At 47.1% G+C, this 15462-nt stretch overlaps 1 protein-coding gene across 1 annotated transcript in view; it reads right to left on the bottom strand.

Moving 5' to 3' along the window:
- Positions 1-3546, bottom strand: part of MRPS30 (mitochondrial ribosomal protein S30) — a 33550-nt gene extending 30004 nt beyond the window's left edge. Inside the window, exon 1 of the mRNA XM_069221573.1 lies at positions 2948-3546. Within this exon, the coding sequence (XP_069077674.1) occupies positions 2948-3521 (574 nt within the window). The 5' untranslated portion in view covers positions 3522-3546. The remainder of the gene's footprint in view (positions 1-2947) is intronic.
- Between the last annotated feature and the right edge of the window lie 11916 nt (positions 3547-15462).

The raw sequence follows: 15462 nt of genomic DNA, 5'->3' as shown, positions 1-15462 counted from the left end.
GCCAGCCCAGCTCCACCTGCACACTATTCAGAGTTCCTGGTGCAAGGCAGCAGCATTTTCCTGAGAGCCTGTTCAGGAGGCCTACCTTGACGTTCCAGGCCTGCCCCACATTCTCTTGGTGATCCTTGAGCAGGGTGGTAAGACAGAGGTCGGGCTGGGCCCCCGACCCCGTTCTAAGAGACTCTTGAGTTCTGGGGCCTATTTGTGAAACTTTCAGAGTACGCAAATCATTGCTCTGATGTAAATCTTGGTGTTCAGATCAGCAAAGGCTTGCCCGATCGTTTCATGGCATTTGCATATACTTGTTGGAATTGGCAGTGTGCGCGATTCATTTCCCACATTTAAACCTTAATGTTCAGATCACTTACAGAGTGTGTGATCATTTCATGGCATTTGTATAACCTTGTCAGAATCAGTAGTGTGCACGATTCATTTCCCACATTTAAAACTTGGTGTTCAGATCACTAACAGTGGGCGCGATCATTTCATGGCAATCGAAACTTTGATGTATGGTGTTTCCTGAAGTGCACACATTTATTCCAGGGCCTTTAAATTTTCTGCAAAGATGCTACCTTCAAGATGTTACATCCTTTGTGCATATTAAGCCCCTAGTACTATTCCTATTGTTTTCCAAGGAATGTTTCAGATTACTTTTGTCCTTATGTACAGATGCAATGTTTGTTCTGAAACATTATTCTAGACAGTATGTGACATTTCATAAAAGGTTCATATGAAACATTGTATTAACCATTGATTCCTTTCCAGAGTTTCTTGAGGTCTAGTTATAGTCCTTTCTAAAGTTATCCATGGTTACAGTAGGACAACGCTTAGAACCATAGTCTAGTGAAAGTCAATGTGATAATATTTTGATATTGTGTTGTTTAACCTTTTGCTTCCTACAGGTCTCCTTCCCAGCTGTTCCCTTCCTCATACCCTTTTCCCCCGCTTGGACTCTCTCTGTGATATTTCTATCAGAGTTTTGGAGCTGTCTAGTGGTGGACATGTTGGGAACGTACGCAGGCCCCGAGGATCTGGTCTTGCTGACACTATTTTTAGGACCTACTCACCCTTACTGGCAAGTTGACAAAGAACAGGTGTTCTGTTCAATAAGAAAGTAAAAAGCAATAAAGACGCCTTTAAATCGTATTATCTTGTCACATTTGCTCTGTGTTCAGAGGTAAAAAGGCAATTTGTCATCTTACAATTAATTTTCCTTCCGTCTGCAACGTTCCAGGAGTTTGTAAGGTGAACTGTTTGATTTGCTGTACAAAGAGTGTGAAATGAAAGGATATAGTGTCAGGGTTTTCCTAACACGCAACATTTACATAACCAAGTCAACTGTATAAACATTTCAAAATATATTTCAGTAGTTGTGAAAGCCTAGTTTTTATACTTGTGAGGAAAAAAATACTTTAATAGGGTGAAAACAAATTAGAACACTTTACTTGATGTGCTATTGATAAAAGTGTTTTCTGAAACCCAATTTTCACAGATTATTGTTAAAGCACTATATAGTTTTATCATTAAAGCTGCAAGTTAATGGGAAGGTTTTTGGTTGTTTCTTAGAAACTTACTGTCAGTAAATGGGAGTGCGCTACCACATCATGCTTGAGTAATATATTTATTAAAAGAGAGTGTTTAAACAAATTGAGAAACACTCCTGCCCTGATGGCAATGTTATTAATAAAGTAAGAGGCAAGTTATGGATCATGTGTAAGCTATATGGGGACAACATGTTTATTATACATGGAGCAAAAGTTTGGTCCATTTAATCAAACAAAAGGGTATTTTTGTACAGCAGGAATGGCGAACTCACACATTTGAAGGTGCACTCATATGTGAGAATTAAGAAAAAGGCAACTCTGTAAAATAAAATATTTGCTTGGATCACAATGGCAATTTTGAGTGCTTTATCCACACTATAAAAAAAGCTAGGAAAATGTTTGCTGCACTGCCAGCTACTACTGAGTGGACTAATCGTCATTTTGGTGGACGTATGAGAATACACACTTCTGTAGTACTCACTGTGTCCCTACTTCCATTGATTTTGGGACAATGTATTAAGGCAACCATGCCCGTGGAACAGAATGGACACCACTATTGCGACTCCTACCGTCACTGAAGAAAGGAGATGTAGAAATAACAAGCAAACCAGCACGTAGAGGAACCAACCTATCCCCTGTGATGTTGGTAGCCAAGTACTCGTTCAAGATAGCGACCCGGAATAACAGTTTTGAAAAGCATTTTAATGCTTACCGTGACAAGTTCAAATGCTCTCTGGGGAAGACGGAGGCCACAAACGGAACATTAGTTTATGTGGTCATTAAAATAAACTCAGTAAGTATTACCGTTATTAAAGATTCCAGGGTTGTGTATGCTACAGTGATACTAATTTTGTGAAGAATGTTGTGAACTACAATATTACTTCTCTGTGACATATCCAGCAAACAAGACCACAGGCCGGCGCAGCCAGCAACACCAAAATAAAATAATAACTTTGTACGCTTGTCATGAGGAGTACTAGACCAGAGAGAAGTGGTTAGGTCATTACAAAAAAGTTGCAACAAGATAACAATATTACATGGAGCTAAGTACTAAAATTCCCTCCCCCACCCCCCAGAATTGAGTATCAGGCGTGTATAAATGTCACGCAGAGGCACACTTCTAAGCATAGAAATATCACGCACGGACAATTTAGCAGCTCCATCACACGTCTCGCTAACCTCCATTCATCACTAGGGTGCTAAGGATCACATGGATGAAACTAATAAAACATGGGCATGTTCGACAAAAGCCTTTCGGTCCTGAAGTACATGTTCCAACCTACATTATATACAACTGCTATCCGGTCGAAACAATACGTTTTGACCAACAATTCGGGGTGTTCCGTAACAGTGGAATGTAAGCCGTTTTCCAGCTCCTTAAAGCAGAAGTAAACAAAGTGTACCTAGATGAGAGGTGAGAAGGAACGGGTTACTGCGGACCAGCTCAGCTCGCAGGGCCGACACTAGACCAGTGAGGAAGGGCTGGGCGGTGTGTTCCTGCGTACGGAGGAGGAATGGCCGGTGCTTCTTCAGGTAGAAAGTCTCCTGCAAGAGGGCGTCGCAGGCGAGCGACCTTAGCTCGTTCAGATCCAGCCCGGGGGTCTCCGGGAAAGTCCCAGAGGGCAAACCAGACAGAAAGGCCGTCTTTGTGTAGTCCTGGTACCAGCGATCCGCGTTCAAAGCGAAGGTCTGCGGGTAGACTACAAACTTCAGCCTCTGCAGCTTAGTGAGCAATCGTATCCGCTCGCTGACAGACGCAGCAGCGTGCACCAGCCGCCGCTCTTCTTCCCGTCGCCGCTGCGAAGAAGCCTTGCTTCGTGCGGTCAATGAGGCCACAACTGGAGGATATAACGAGCTGGGAGGAGGCTTCGGGGCCTCAGCGACCTCGGTGTGCAGGGCTGACCGAAAACAAGGCGCCCTAGTTGCCCACCTCCAGACAGCCGGTCTTAGGAGCTCGCACTTTGAGGAGGCTGCCATTTTGCAGAGGTCAGGATCTCAGGACGCCCCCTCGACTGGTATATCGGGCCACTAGAGCGCGCTCAAAATAGTTGTCCACGGCTAGCGGCCATCTTAGGTGTATAGATTTGTTACATTTTCCACGATGGACACTAAGGAATCCAGTTTATTATTATTATTATTATTTATTTGGTTACTAAGCCCTTTGTTTTATATTTGGTATAGCTCGCGCTTTACCGTTCATATACAAATCTTTTTCACAAAAGGTATACACTGTCCACGCGATATATGCGTCAGTTTCTCCCAGCCTCTTGGAGTTTGTAAATGTACCATCCCTAGGATTTGTGGTTGAGGAAATAAACAAAATGTAGCTAGTTAGTGGGTTTTTTTATTGGGGGGGGGGGGGGGGGGGAGGGTTGCGCTGTGCAAGAAAGCATATGTTTTCCTACTAAAGTTGGCATAAACAAAACGTTTGGTGACCTCAGATTACTGTCTTCCCAAATTCAGGAAGCAGGGGTGAACCATAGCTGCCACGTTTTCGGACCGGTTATGTCTGACGTTTTTATGGTTCCAGTTGGCGTATGAGTGACACTGACAGTCTGTCAAATGTGTGACACTTCCAGTGACACTCTCTCACATATACATGATCACAATAATTATTTGAGTGCCTCTCTGTGAAAACAGTTACTGCTTCTAGAAATATCACATAATGAAAACAGGACTAAAATAAGCCAGGCGTACTGGTGTTGCCATTACTTTTCAGCAGTATCGGGTCCATAAGTAAAAACAATGATCTTGTTGTGAATAGATAGAATTTAAAATGTTTATATTCTGAAAATATTAGACTGCGACTTAAATATGAGTAAGTCTGTGGAAGCAGTAGTGGCCTTCAGAGTGCTTCAAACATGAGTAATCAAGGATCGGTATATCTGGTCTTTCGCAGACACCCCATTAGTATCTTAGCCTCTAGGCAGTTATATTCTGGGAGTCTTACCGGAAGAAAACAGAAGAAATGTGTGTTTGCTAGAGCATATTGTTCCTTAAGATCCTGGAAGGACATCCAATTATCTCCTTTGTAAATGTCACCCAGGTATGTAGTACCTATTTGGTCCCACTGGTGAAATACTTTTAGCATAGAGAGCTGTTGTAACCACGTGCCCTGCCAGAAGGGCGTTAGTCCCATTAAGTAGCGGTCCCATCGAATTAGGCGCAAAGCCGCTTTCTAGCAATGTATCACCACACGAGTGCATGAGGGCATCTCTGGAGACACTCGACCCCCATAACAATTGGTTAAGAAGCCCTTTGAACCCCTGCAAGTAAAGTTCTAGGTGGTAGGCTGGATCGTCGCACCCTCCAGTAAACCACTCATTGATGAGCACCAATTGTGTGGCTCGATAGTATGCATAGATGCCTGGCACCCGCAAACCCCCTTCAAAAGGCAATTTCCATGCTGAGTTGAAAGCCACTCTCTAGCTCTCTCCAGCCCATATGAAGGTGGTAAGTTTAAAGGTCAGGGATCAAAACTAATTGCGGGGTATAGGGTATTTGAAATTTGTTAAGACATAGCATCATCTTAAAGATTGTGTTATGCCCCATAGGGTTGAGCAGCAGGCTATTCCACCTACACAGATCTCAATCAAGAGCTGAGGTCAAGCTTCGAAAGTTAAGCTGCCTGGCCATATCCGGGAAGTGTGACATATGAATCCCTAAGTACTTAAAGGCATTTTGCCATATGGGGATGTCCAGGCACCAACATCGCCCTTCATCGTCCCCTGCCACCTCCACCAGCATAGACTTATTTGCATTAATGCAAAGACCAGAGGCCTCCCATAGAGACTAAGAATCTGTAGACATCTGGCACCCGAGGTCGGAGGGTCCCCAAGGAACAAAAGGACGTTATCCGCATACAGTGCCATTCAATTTTCAAATCCTTTCCCCCATCTCCATCCCAGTATCTGTGCATCACAGTGCAGGAGGCATGCCAGTGGCTGTATAGCCAGGGCAAACAATAGTGGGTAAAGGGGGCACCCCTGGAGCATCATCCTTCGGATCGGAAAAGCGGTTGATAGTATGCCATTCACCCGGACTTGAGCCATGGGGCTGTGAATTAGGAGACAAATCATTTTTCAGAATGTTATTCCTAAGCTTCAGTACAGCAAGACAACTTCTACAAAATCCTAGGGGATCATTTTGAAGGCTTTACAAAAATCCACTAGGAGGAAGGTCAGCCTAGAGCCAAACCCCGGCGCTCTGGAGCAAATACAGTGATATACTTTAACCCGACATGAACCCACATTGATCCAGGGGAATACGATGGGACAAGATGCGGGCCAGCCGGGTCACCAGCATTTTAGCATAGAACCTAATGTCTGCATTAATAAAGAAAGATCGGGTGGTATGAAGTGCACTGGCCTGGAGGCAGGCCCTCCTTAGTGATGACAACAGTCCAGGTCTGGGGGAACGATCCCAGCTGAATCGCCTCTGCATAGGCGTTTAGCAAATGGGGCGCAGGTATGGAACGGAACATCTTATAATACTCAATGGGGTTGCCTTCGGGTCCTGAGGTCTTCCCTGATTAAAGTTCGGATATGGGTGTATCCTCTTCTTCCCTTGTCAAAGGTTGGTCTAATTCATGGGCCAGTGAAGGTGGAATAGAGGGCAATGGGACATCACAGAGAATAGACTTCCCAGCCTCCAAAGGAGATACTGGAAGCAGTGAATAAAGGTCCTGGTAAAATGTCGCAAATACCTGAGCAATTGCTGGCAGCTCCTCCTGGAGATTGCCTGCCAAGTCCTTAATGGCTGCACCACCCAGGCAGAGACATTACGTGTTGCCAACAAATACGGCAGTTTGCCTGATTTGTTTCTTGCCTCATAGTCTTTTTGGTTCGAGGCCCAACACTGCTTTGCCTCTTCAGGGGAGACCTGCTGTAGCTCAGCCCGCGCCAGGCCAACAGATGCTGCATCTCCCGGGTATCAGAATGTCAGGCTCGTCGTTCCAGGTTAGGTATCTTGCTTTCTAGGTCGGTCACCCGCTCTTGGTGCAGCGATTTCTGCCACCTCATATATCCCTTGATCAGTCCTCTCATTGAAGGCTTACACGGCCCAAAGTGTCATCTTTGATGGCACTGATCCCTCATTAGCCTGGAAAACGGCCTGTAGCTCCTCCTCTACAAAAGTGGCGCAATCAAGAGCCTTCAGGTGCCACGCACTGAATTGCCAAATTGGCCACTGAGTCTGCGGTTGAGTGTCCCATTCCGCTATGAGCAGTTCATATACTTCATTGAATGATGTGGTATAGATCCATTGGGAACAAATTGCTGGTACTTATTAGTTACGTGTGAACCATTTTATAAACATAGTGCATGATTGCTAATACAACTAAGAAGCATGAGACTTGGGTGAACTCAAGCCCGAATTAGATACCTTCCATGTAAACACACTTAGACACACAATAGATATTTTTAAGTCACTAAGCCCGGAAACCGGGGACTCAGAATTACACAAAACGTTTTCACCACCTGCCAGTTCCTTGTTCAGAGTCTGTTAGGAAGAAAACAAGCACGGTCACAGTGTCTTTATCAGTAAAACGATTTATTGGTGAAACAGTACAAAACCACCACCTAATGCGTTATGGGGTCCGTGTCGTCTTGATCATGGGTTAACCGTCAGTGAATCTCACAGCCATTAAATAACATCACATATATAAATATATATATATATATATATATATATATATATATATATATATATATATATTTATTGATGTCACTATGCCCGGAAATCAGGGGCTCAGAATTACGGTGGTCCAAGTCAGGCTCCGGAGGCCAAATATGCAGCAATAACCAATCCCCAGTAAAGGGTCACTCGGACCCTTCTGGAACGAACATGCATGGTGTTTATTTGGACAAGTTAGTCCTCACCAACACGTTTTGGCAGTAGCCTTGATCACTGTGAAAGAATGGAAACTGACAAGACCAATACGTACACATTGTCATTGTCAGCTACGAAGTACCACAATTAAAATTCATTGTAATTATATAGTTCTCACAGCTATGGTGCAAAACAAACAAAAGAATAAATCCTTTCTGTGAAGTCGCTACCTGGCCACTTTCAAACTTATTTAATGTGAAAAAGACACCTGTGTAAAAAAGTAAAATAAGTGCAATTTAAACCATTTTCAGATAGCTTACTCATATTATTAGTAAGAAAGAAATTATAATCACGTGCTATCCTATTACATATATGCACAAACAGTTCTTCACTTGAGTTCAAACCATCCAGAATTCAAGTTTCAAAATCCACAGCAGATTTGGACTCATCACTCAGTTTCTGTCCTCTACTCCCACCCCTGAAATCTGGCCAGATAGTATCAATTACCACAAACTGGGAAGAAGCCTTTATCACAAAGGCTAAACAATGAGAAGCCTTTAGAACAAAGGCTTTATAACGAAAATGCCTTTACAACGAAATGCTTTTAGAACAAACTTTTTATGATTATGCCTTTACAATGGATGCCTTTTACAACAAAAATCATGGGAAATGTAAGTATATTGCAGGTAAGTAAACAGCTTTTAAGTATATTTATATGTGTGCATATATGTATATATATTTTCACTTAAAAACAAAGATTACAGGGACGTTATAGTTAGTAAATATAATTATTTGAAAACATAGAAATTCACATAAAAAAAACAAAGGTTACTGAACTTTTTAGTTAGGCTCACATTTTAAATGTACCAAACCATCGAAATTCTCCTGCTGTAGTTAGAGGTATCTCAAGTAACTATACCACATGCCCTAAGGTAACTATAACAACTGTTTTTCTAAGTGAATTTCTATGTTTTTTTGTAATTCTATTTCCTAACTATAACATTCCTGAAACCTTTGTTTTTTCAGTGAATTTCTATGTTTTTTTTAATGTACAGTAATTTCATTACTATACGTTAATCCAACCAGAGAATTTATTAAAATTCAAATATAAAAAAAGCACATTATATGTATATTAATCTATATATACATATATATATTTAACTTCGAAATAAATGTGCAGCACTCCAAAAGACTTTCTATTCCTCTTTAATGGTCACCAGAGCACTCCATCACCATCACCAACTCGTTTCGACTCTCACAGTCTTGATCATGGGTGCATTTTCCATTTTGTCTATATATATGCTCCCACTCTCTGCCATTATTCAGCATTCTGGGAAATGTAGTGCAAGTTAGAATATAACAAAAACACAAACGAAAAAATACTTAACAAGCCACCATTAAGGTGCCAGATATATGTTGACAGACATTATATTCCATCTTCTCATAATTGTACAAATCAATTCTTTTTTTTCCGATCATATATATAATACGTAATAATGAATAGGTTATGGTAAAACATGACTAGAGTGATATTTTTATAAAGATCTCTTGTGTATCACACACAAATGCTCATATATTTTTTCCGTATTTTCTTATGAGTTGTGTAAGTTGTGGCTGCTATTCGGATCTTGTATGCACCTCTTATTTGATATCCTGGCACTTGTTACTATGTTCATTAGTGTCTCAATTTTTGTATCACATGTGGTGTCCACCTAAGAATTACATACAGTTGTTATCAATGGATATCTTGGGCTCCCCCTGTTTGGCTGGTTTCTTTTACTGGGATTAGTGGTCAGATATAGGCCCTCATTCTGACCTTGGCGGTCTTTTCGCAAGACCGCCGAGTTACCGCCGCGGTGAAGACCGCCGACCGCGGCGGTATGCCGCTGTGCGCATTCTGACCGCTGGGAGCGTACCGCCGGAAAACCGCCAGCAGCCACACTGGCGGTCGGCGGGAAAGTGGAGACTGGTCAACCTCCACCGCCACGCCAGCAGAACACCGCCCACAGAATTACGACCCACATTTCTGTGTGGCGGTCTTCTGTTGGCGGTCTTCTGTTGGCGGTCACCTCCCCATGGCTCCTGTCACCTCCCGGAGGACCAACGCACAAGGTAAGTTGATCGTCCGTGAGGGGAGGGGGCGGGGGGGTGTTGTGTGATGTGTGCGTGCATGGGGGTGTGCGTGTGAGTGTGTAGAGGGGGTGTGTGAGTGCGTGCATGCGGGCGGGGAGTGCTGCTGTGCCTATGGGCAATGTGTGTAGTTCGGCGGGTGCGCATGTCGGCATGTATGTGTGCGGGTATGTGTCCCCGTTGTGTATGTGTCTGTGTAGGGGGTGTGTATATGTGCATGTTGGGGGTGTGTGCATGTCGGGGTGGGGGTGGGGAGGGGGTACGTACCACCTCTGGGGGGTGGCAGGGGGGTGGAGGGTGTGGGGGGAGGACTCGGGGGGGCAGTGGGGGGTGGGGGAGACCCCTATCAGTGCCAGGGAAGGAATTCCCTGGCCCCGATAGTGCCTACCGCCATGGTTCGCATGGCGGTTCCCGACTGCCAGAAACCGCGGCGGTAAGCAGGGTCATGATACCGTTGGCGGTCTTGGGTCGACCGCCGGACCGGAGTGCGCAGACTCCAGCCCGTCGGTCATGACCGCCGTGGCTGTCGGAGTGGGGAAGTGGCGGTCGGTCGCGGCGGGGACCGCCGCGGTCAGAATGCCATTTTTAATACCGCCGGTCTGTTCGCGGTCCGACCGCCATCTCTCCGCCGACCGCCAAGGTCAGAATGAGGGCCATAGTATCCCTATCATCCCCCTCGTTCACCTTAGTGTGGCATATGAGGAACCCTTTTCCTTTTATATCACTCTATAGAGCTATATAATCATCAGGGCAAACAATCACATCCTAGTGCCCCTGGAGGCTTACCCATGATTTTACTCTGATCTATCTCAGGGATTTGTCAATTACCACCATACTATGCCATATATTTATCATTCAGAGATCACTTTCACAAATCTAATGTCATTACCACACCACACCCTACTCACCGCAACATTGCTGCCGGCTCTAATATGAGCCGGCTTCAATGTTGTGGGCTGTTCCCCGCTGCACCATATTTTTTTCTCTTTAATATATCTAAAACTACTGAATAGGTTTACACCAAATCATAAAGAGCTTGCTTTCTGGACTAAGACCTAGCTTTCTGCCATATTTGGTGTAATTCGGCCCAGCGTTTCGGGCTGTAGTCATGTTAAAAAATGACAAAAATCCAGTTGACATAGAATGAGGAAAAAGTGTTTTGGGATTCCCCATTTTTCTCGGCCCTTATTTGACGGATCACGCTGAAAGTTTCAACACAGCAGCTGAACTGACTAAAGTATACGTTTTGAAAATTTCTTGATGATTGTTCAAGCGGTGCCAAAGTTATTGGCAAAACAAAAAACAGTATTTTAGAAAGCTGGCTCTGTATATACTTGTTAGACCCGGCATCCTTGGCGTGGTCTCCCCTGCCTTTTTTTGCCTCTCCTTCCCATGGTTTGACTGTGTGCTAGACTCTGTTTGTGCTGTTTTTGGTAGTCTGGGCACTTTACTGCTGCTGACCAGCGCTAAAGTGCAAGTGCTCCCTGTGTAATGTATGTGTAATGGCCTTTTCCATGATTGGCGCATTTGATTTACGAGTAAGACCCTAGTAAAGTGCACTAGAGGTGCCCAGGGTCTGTAAATGAAGTGCTACTAGTGGGCCTGCAGCACTGGTTGTGCCAGCCACATGAGTAGCCCTGTAAACATGGCTCAGACTTGCCACTGCAGTGTCTGTGTGTGCAGTTTTAAACTGCCATGTCGACCTTGCCAGGCCCAACCCTTCCCTTTTTATTCATGTAAGGCACCCCTAAAGCCCTAGGTAGCCCAATGGGCAGGGTGCAGTGTATGTTAAAGGTGGGACATGCAATAATGTGTTTTACATGTCCTAACAGTGAAATACTGCCAAATTCGGTTTTCATGTTGCAATCTTTATCTCTCTCATAGGTTAAAATGGGGGCTGCCTTTAAATAATGTTTAGGTGCAGTTTCCCTTAGGGAGCGGATAGAGATGTGGAGTTTAGGGTCTCTGTACTCACAATTTAAAAATACATGTCATGGTAAAGTTGGTTTTTAAATTGTCTGTTTGAAAATGCCACTTTTAGAAAGTGGGCATTTTCATGCCTAGACCATTCAGTGACTCTGCCTGCTTGTCAATTCCCTGTCTGGGTCAGGCTGACACCTGGGCTGTTTGTGAATATCCACTAGATAGTGACACAAAGAGAGCTGGGGTGTAACCTGCATATCCTATTGGGCCATCTGGGCTAGAGTGGAGAGAGGAGTGGTCACTTATACCTGAATGGGCTGTGTCTGGGTCAGGCTGACATCTGGGCTGTTTGTGAATCTCCACTAGATAGTGACACAAAGAGAGCTGGGGTGTAGCCTGCATATCCTGATGGGCCATCTGGGCTAGAGTGGAGGGAGGAGTGGTCACTTATACCTGAATGGGCTGTGTCCGCCCTCACACAATGCAGTCTCCAGGCCCCTGGTCTGAGTCTGGAGCCAGACCTGGGCAAGGCAGGATCTTGTGAACGCTGCTGTACGAAGACTGCAACAACGTTTACACCTGGACCCCTGACCCCGCCAAGGCATGACTACCCCACCTTCAATGTAGGCCCCACGTTGCAGCAGCTGCTGATGTCCGCATAAACACGTGTGTTGGAGTGTCAAACACCCAGTGTTTGTGACACCTGACTCCATTGCAAAGCCAGTGACCCCGTGACGTGATCGCGACCCTGTGAGGTCACCCCACAGCATCGTGACTTCACCAGACTTCGACCTTGCAGCCATGGGACTGACTCCTCGCAACCAATGGTGCTTCACCTCCACTGCTCCACAGCAATCAATCAATCAGTTAATTTGTAAAGCGCGCTATATACCCATGAGGGTTTCAAGGCGCTAGGGGGGTTCATGCTACTGCTCGAAGAGCCAAGTCTTGAGTAGTTTTCTGAAGGAAAGAAGGTCCTGGGTCTGTCGTAGATCCGGTGGGAGGGTGTTCCAGGCCTTGGCGCTGAGGTACGAGAATGATCTTCCGCCGAAAGATTTGCGTCGGATGCGGGGGACGGAGGCGAGGGCGAGGTTAGCGTAGCGGAGATGCCGGGTGGGGGTGTAGAAGCTGAGTCTGTTGTTCAGGTATGATGGTCCGGTGTTGTGGAGTGCCTTGTGTGTGCAGGTGAGGAGCTTGAAGGTGATCCTCTTGTTCACGGTGAGCCAGTGAAGGTCTCTTAGGTGGGGGGTGATGTGGCAGTGGCGAGGGATGTTGAGGATGAGTCGGGCGGAGGCGTTTTGGATGCGTTGGAGGCTTTGGAGGAGTTTGGATGAGATACCGTTGTAGAGGGTGTTGCCGTAGTCGAGTCTGTTGCTGACGAGGGCCTGGGTTACTGTTTTTCTTGTTTCTGTTGGGATCCATTTGTAAATTCTGCAAAGCATGCGGAGGGTGTTGTAGCAGGAGGAGGAGATGGCGCTGACCTGCTTTGACATGGAGAGTGAGGAGTTGAGGGTGAAGCCGTGGTTTTGTGCGCTGTCGGTGGGCATCGGTGGGGGACCCAGCATGGACGGCCACCATGAGTTGTCCCAGGCGGAGGGGGTGCGCCCAAGGATGATGATCTCTGTTTTGTCCGAGTTCAGTTTTTGCCGGCTGTCTCTCATCTAGACGGCGATGGCTTTTAGTCCCTCGTGGAGGTTAGTTTTGGCGGTGTGCGGGTCCTTGGTGAGGGAGAGGATGAGTTGGGTGTCGTCGGCGTAGGAGATGATGTTGAGGTTGTGCTGACGGGCCACTTGTGCGAGGGGGGCCATGTAGATGTTGAACAGCGTCGGGCAGAGGGATGAGCCCTGGGGTACGCCGCAGATGATGTTGAAGGCTTTAGATTGGAATGCGGGAGGCGGACTCTTTGGGTTCTGCGGTTGAGTAAGGATGTGGTCCATTCGAGGGCCTGGTCCTGGGTTCCTGCTGCATGGAGGCGGGATTTTAGGGTGTGGTGACATACGGTGTCAAAGGCGGCTGATAGGTCTAGGAGGATGAGGGCTGATGTTTCTCCATTTTCGAAGTGGCTTCTGATGTCGTCTGTGGCGGCATAGAGGGCGGTTTTGGTGCTGTGGTTGCGTCTGAAGCCGGACTGGGAGGGGTCGAGGATGTTGTTGTCTTCGAGGTACCGAGTGAGCTGAGTGTTGACGATTTTCTCGATGACCTTCACTGGGAACGGGAGCAGAGAGATGAGCCGGAAGTTTTTCAGGTCCTTGGGGTCCGCCTTTGGCTTCTTGAGAAGGGCGTTGATTTCGGTGTGTTTCCAGATGTCCGGGAATCTTGCATTTTCAAAGGTGTGGTACGATGGCCGTTCTGCTTTGTTGAAGATGTGGTGTGGGCAGGGGTCTGATGGTGATCCGGAGTGGATGGAGTTCATGGTTTTGCGTCGCTGATGTTGGTCCAGGAGGTCAGTCGGTTGGAGCGGGTGGAGTTCGTGGTGGGTGGGGTAGGAGCGTCTGGAGTGTGAGGGGAGTTGAAGCTGTCGTGGATGTCCGTGATTTTTCGGTGGAAGGCGGTTGCTAGGGCGTCACAAAGTTCTTGGGAGGGGGTGATGTCGTTGACAGTGGCGTTTGGGTTGGAGAGTTCTTTTACGATGCTGAAAAGTTCTTTGCAGTCGTGGGCATTGTTTTGTAGGCGGGTTTTGAAGGAGGATATTTTTGCTAGCCTGATGAGTTGGTGGTGTTTGCGTGTGGCATCCTTGAGGGCTGTGTGGTTGTCTGGAGTGCGTTCGAGTAGCCATATTTGCTTGAGTTTTCATCAGTGGAGTTTGGAGGCTTGGAGGTCGTCGGTGAACCAGGTGGCTTTTTTGTTGATGTGGTTGTTGGAGGGTTTTCTGAGTGGGGCAAGGCGGTCGGCGCAGTCAGTGATCCAGAGCTTGAGGTTGTGTGCCGCGATGTCAGGGTCGGTGGGGTTGACGGGCGGTTTATGGGCTAGGGCGTTGATTAGTTGAAGTTCCGTGACTTTGCCCCATCGGCGGCGTGGTGGTTGTTCGGTGAGGTGGTGTTCTGTCTGTTTCTTGAAGGTGAAGTGAATGTAGTGGTGGTTGGTCCAGTAGAGTTCGGTGGTGTGGTTGAAGGTGACGTGGTTGCTTGTGGAGAAGATGGGGTCAAGGGTGTGACCGGCTGTGTGGGTGTGTGTGCTGACGAGCTGTGTGAAGCCGAGGTTGGCGAGGTTTTCGGTCAGGGTGGTTGAGTTGGTGTCATTGTTATTTTCGAGGTGAAAGTTCAGGTCCCCGAGGAGAATGTAGTCCGTGGAGGCAAGTGTGTGGGTGCTGGCCAGGTCGGCGATGGCGTTGCTGAAGGGTGCCCTGGGGGTCTATAGATGAGTGTTCCTCTGAGCGTGGTATTGGGGTTGGTGCGGATTTGGAAGTGAAGGAGTTTGGCGGCGCTGAAGGAGTCGTCCGGCGTGGTTTTGACTTCGAGGGTGGCTTTGTGGACGATGGCTATGCCTCCTCCAGTTCTGTTGGTGCGTTCTCGGCGAGCGACTTTGTATCCGTTCAGGATGGCTATGGCGATGTCGGGTGCTGAGGAGTCGTTCCACCAAGTTTCGGTTAGGAAGGCCACGTCCGGGGGGGTGGAGTCGAGCAGGTCCCAGACTTTGATGGCGTGCTTGCGTGCTGAGCGGGTGATGAGGAGTATGCAACGGAGGTGGTTGGTCTTGATCCTAGGAGGTATGTGGGCTCTGTTGCAGGTGAGGCTGCAGTTGTGGCAGGATAAGGGTCCGTGCGTGCTCTTTGGAGAGGCCTGGAAGCAGTTGGTAAGTCGGCTGGTGTTGAGTGCGCGGTGGGTGTTGGCCTCGTAGCAAATGCTGGCGGGGTGGTAGTTTTCCGGGGTCAGGGGTTCTGGCGCTGGGCGCGGTCCAGGCGTGGATGGGCGCAGACGGGCTTGTCTTTGGCGCACCAGTGGCGCGGGTGCTGCGCGGCCGCGCCGCAGCTGCCATATGAGGAGGGGAGGGTGGGTGTGGCAGCTGGTAGGCGGGAGGGCCTGACCAATGAGAGGGC

This window comes from Pleurodeles waltl, chromosome 1_1, assembly GCF_031143425.1.
Source record: "Pleurodeles waltl isolate 20211129_DDA chromosome 1_1, aPleWal1.hap1.20221129, whole genome shotgun sequence".
Classification (NCBI taxonomy): Eukaryota; Metazoa; Chordata; class Amphibia; order Caudata; family Salamandridae; genus Pleurodeles; species Pleurodeles waltl.
This window is presented reverse-complemented; position numbering and strand designations above follow the sequence as displayed.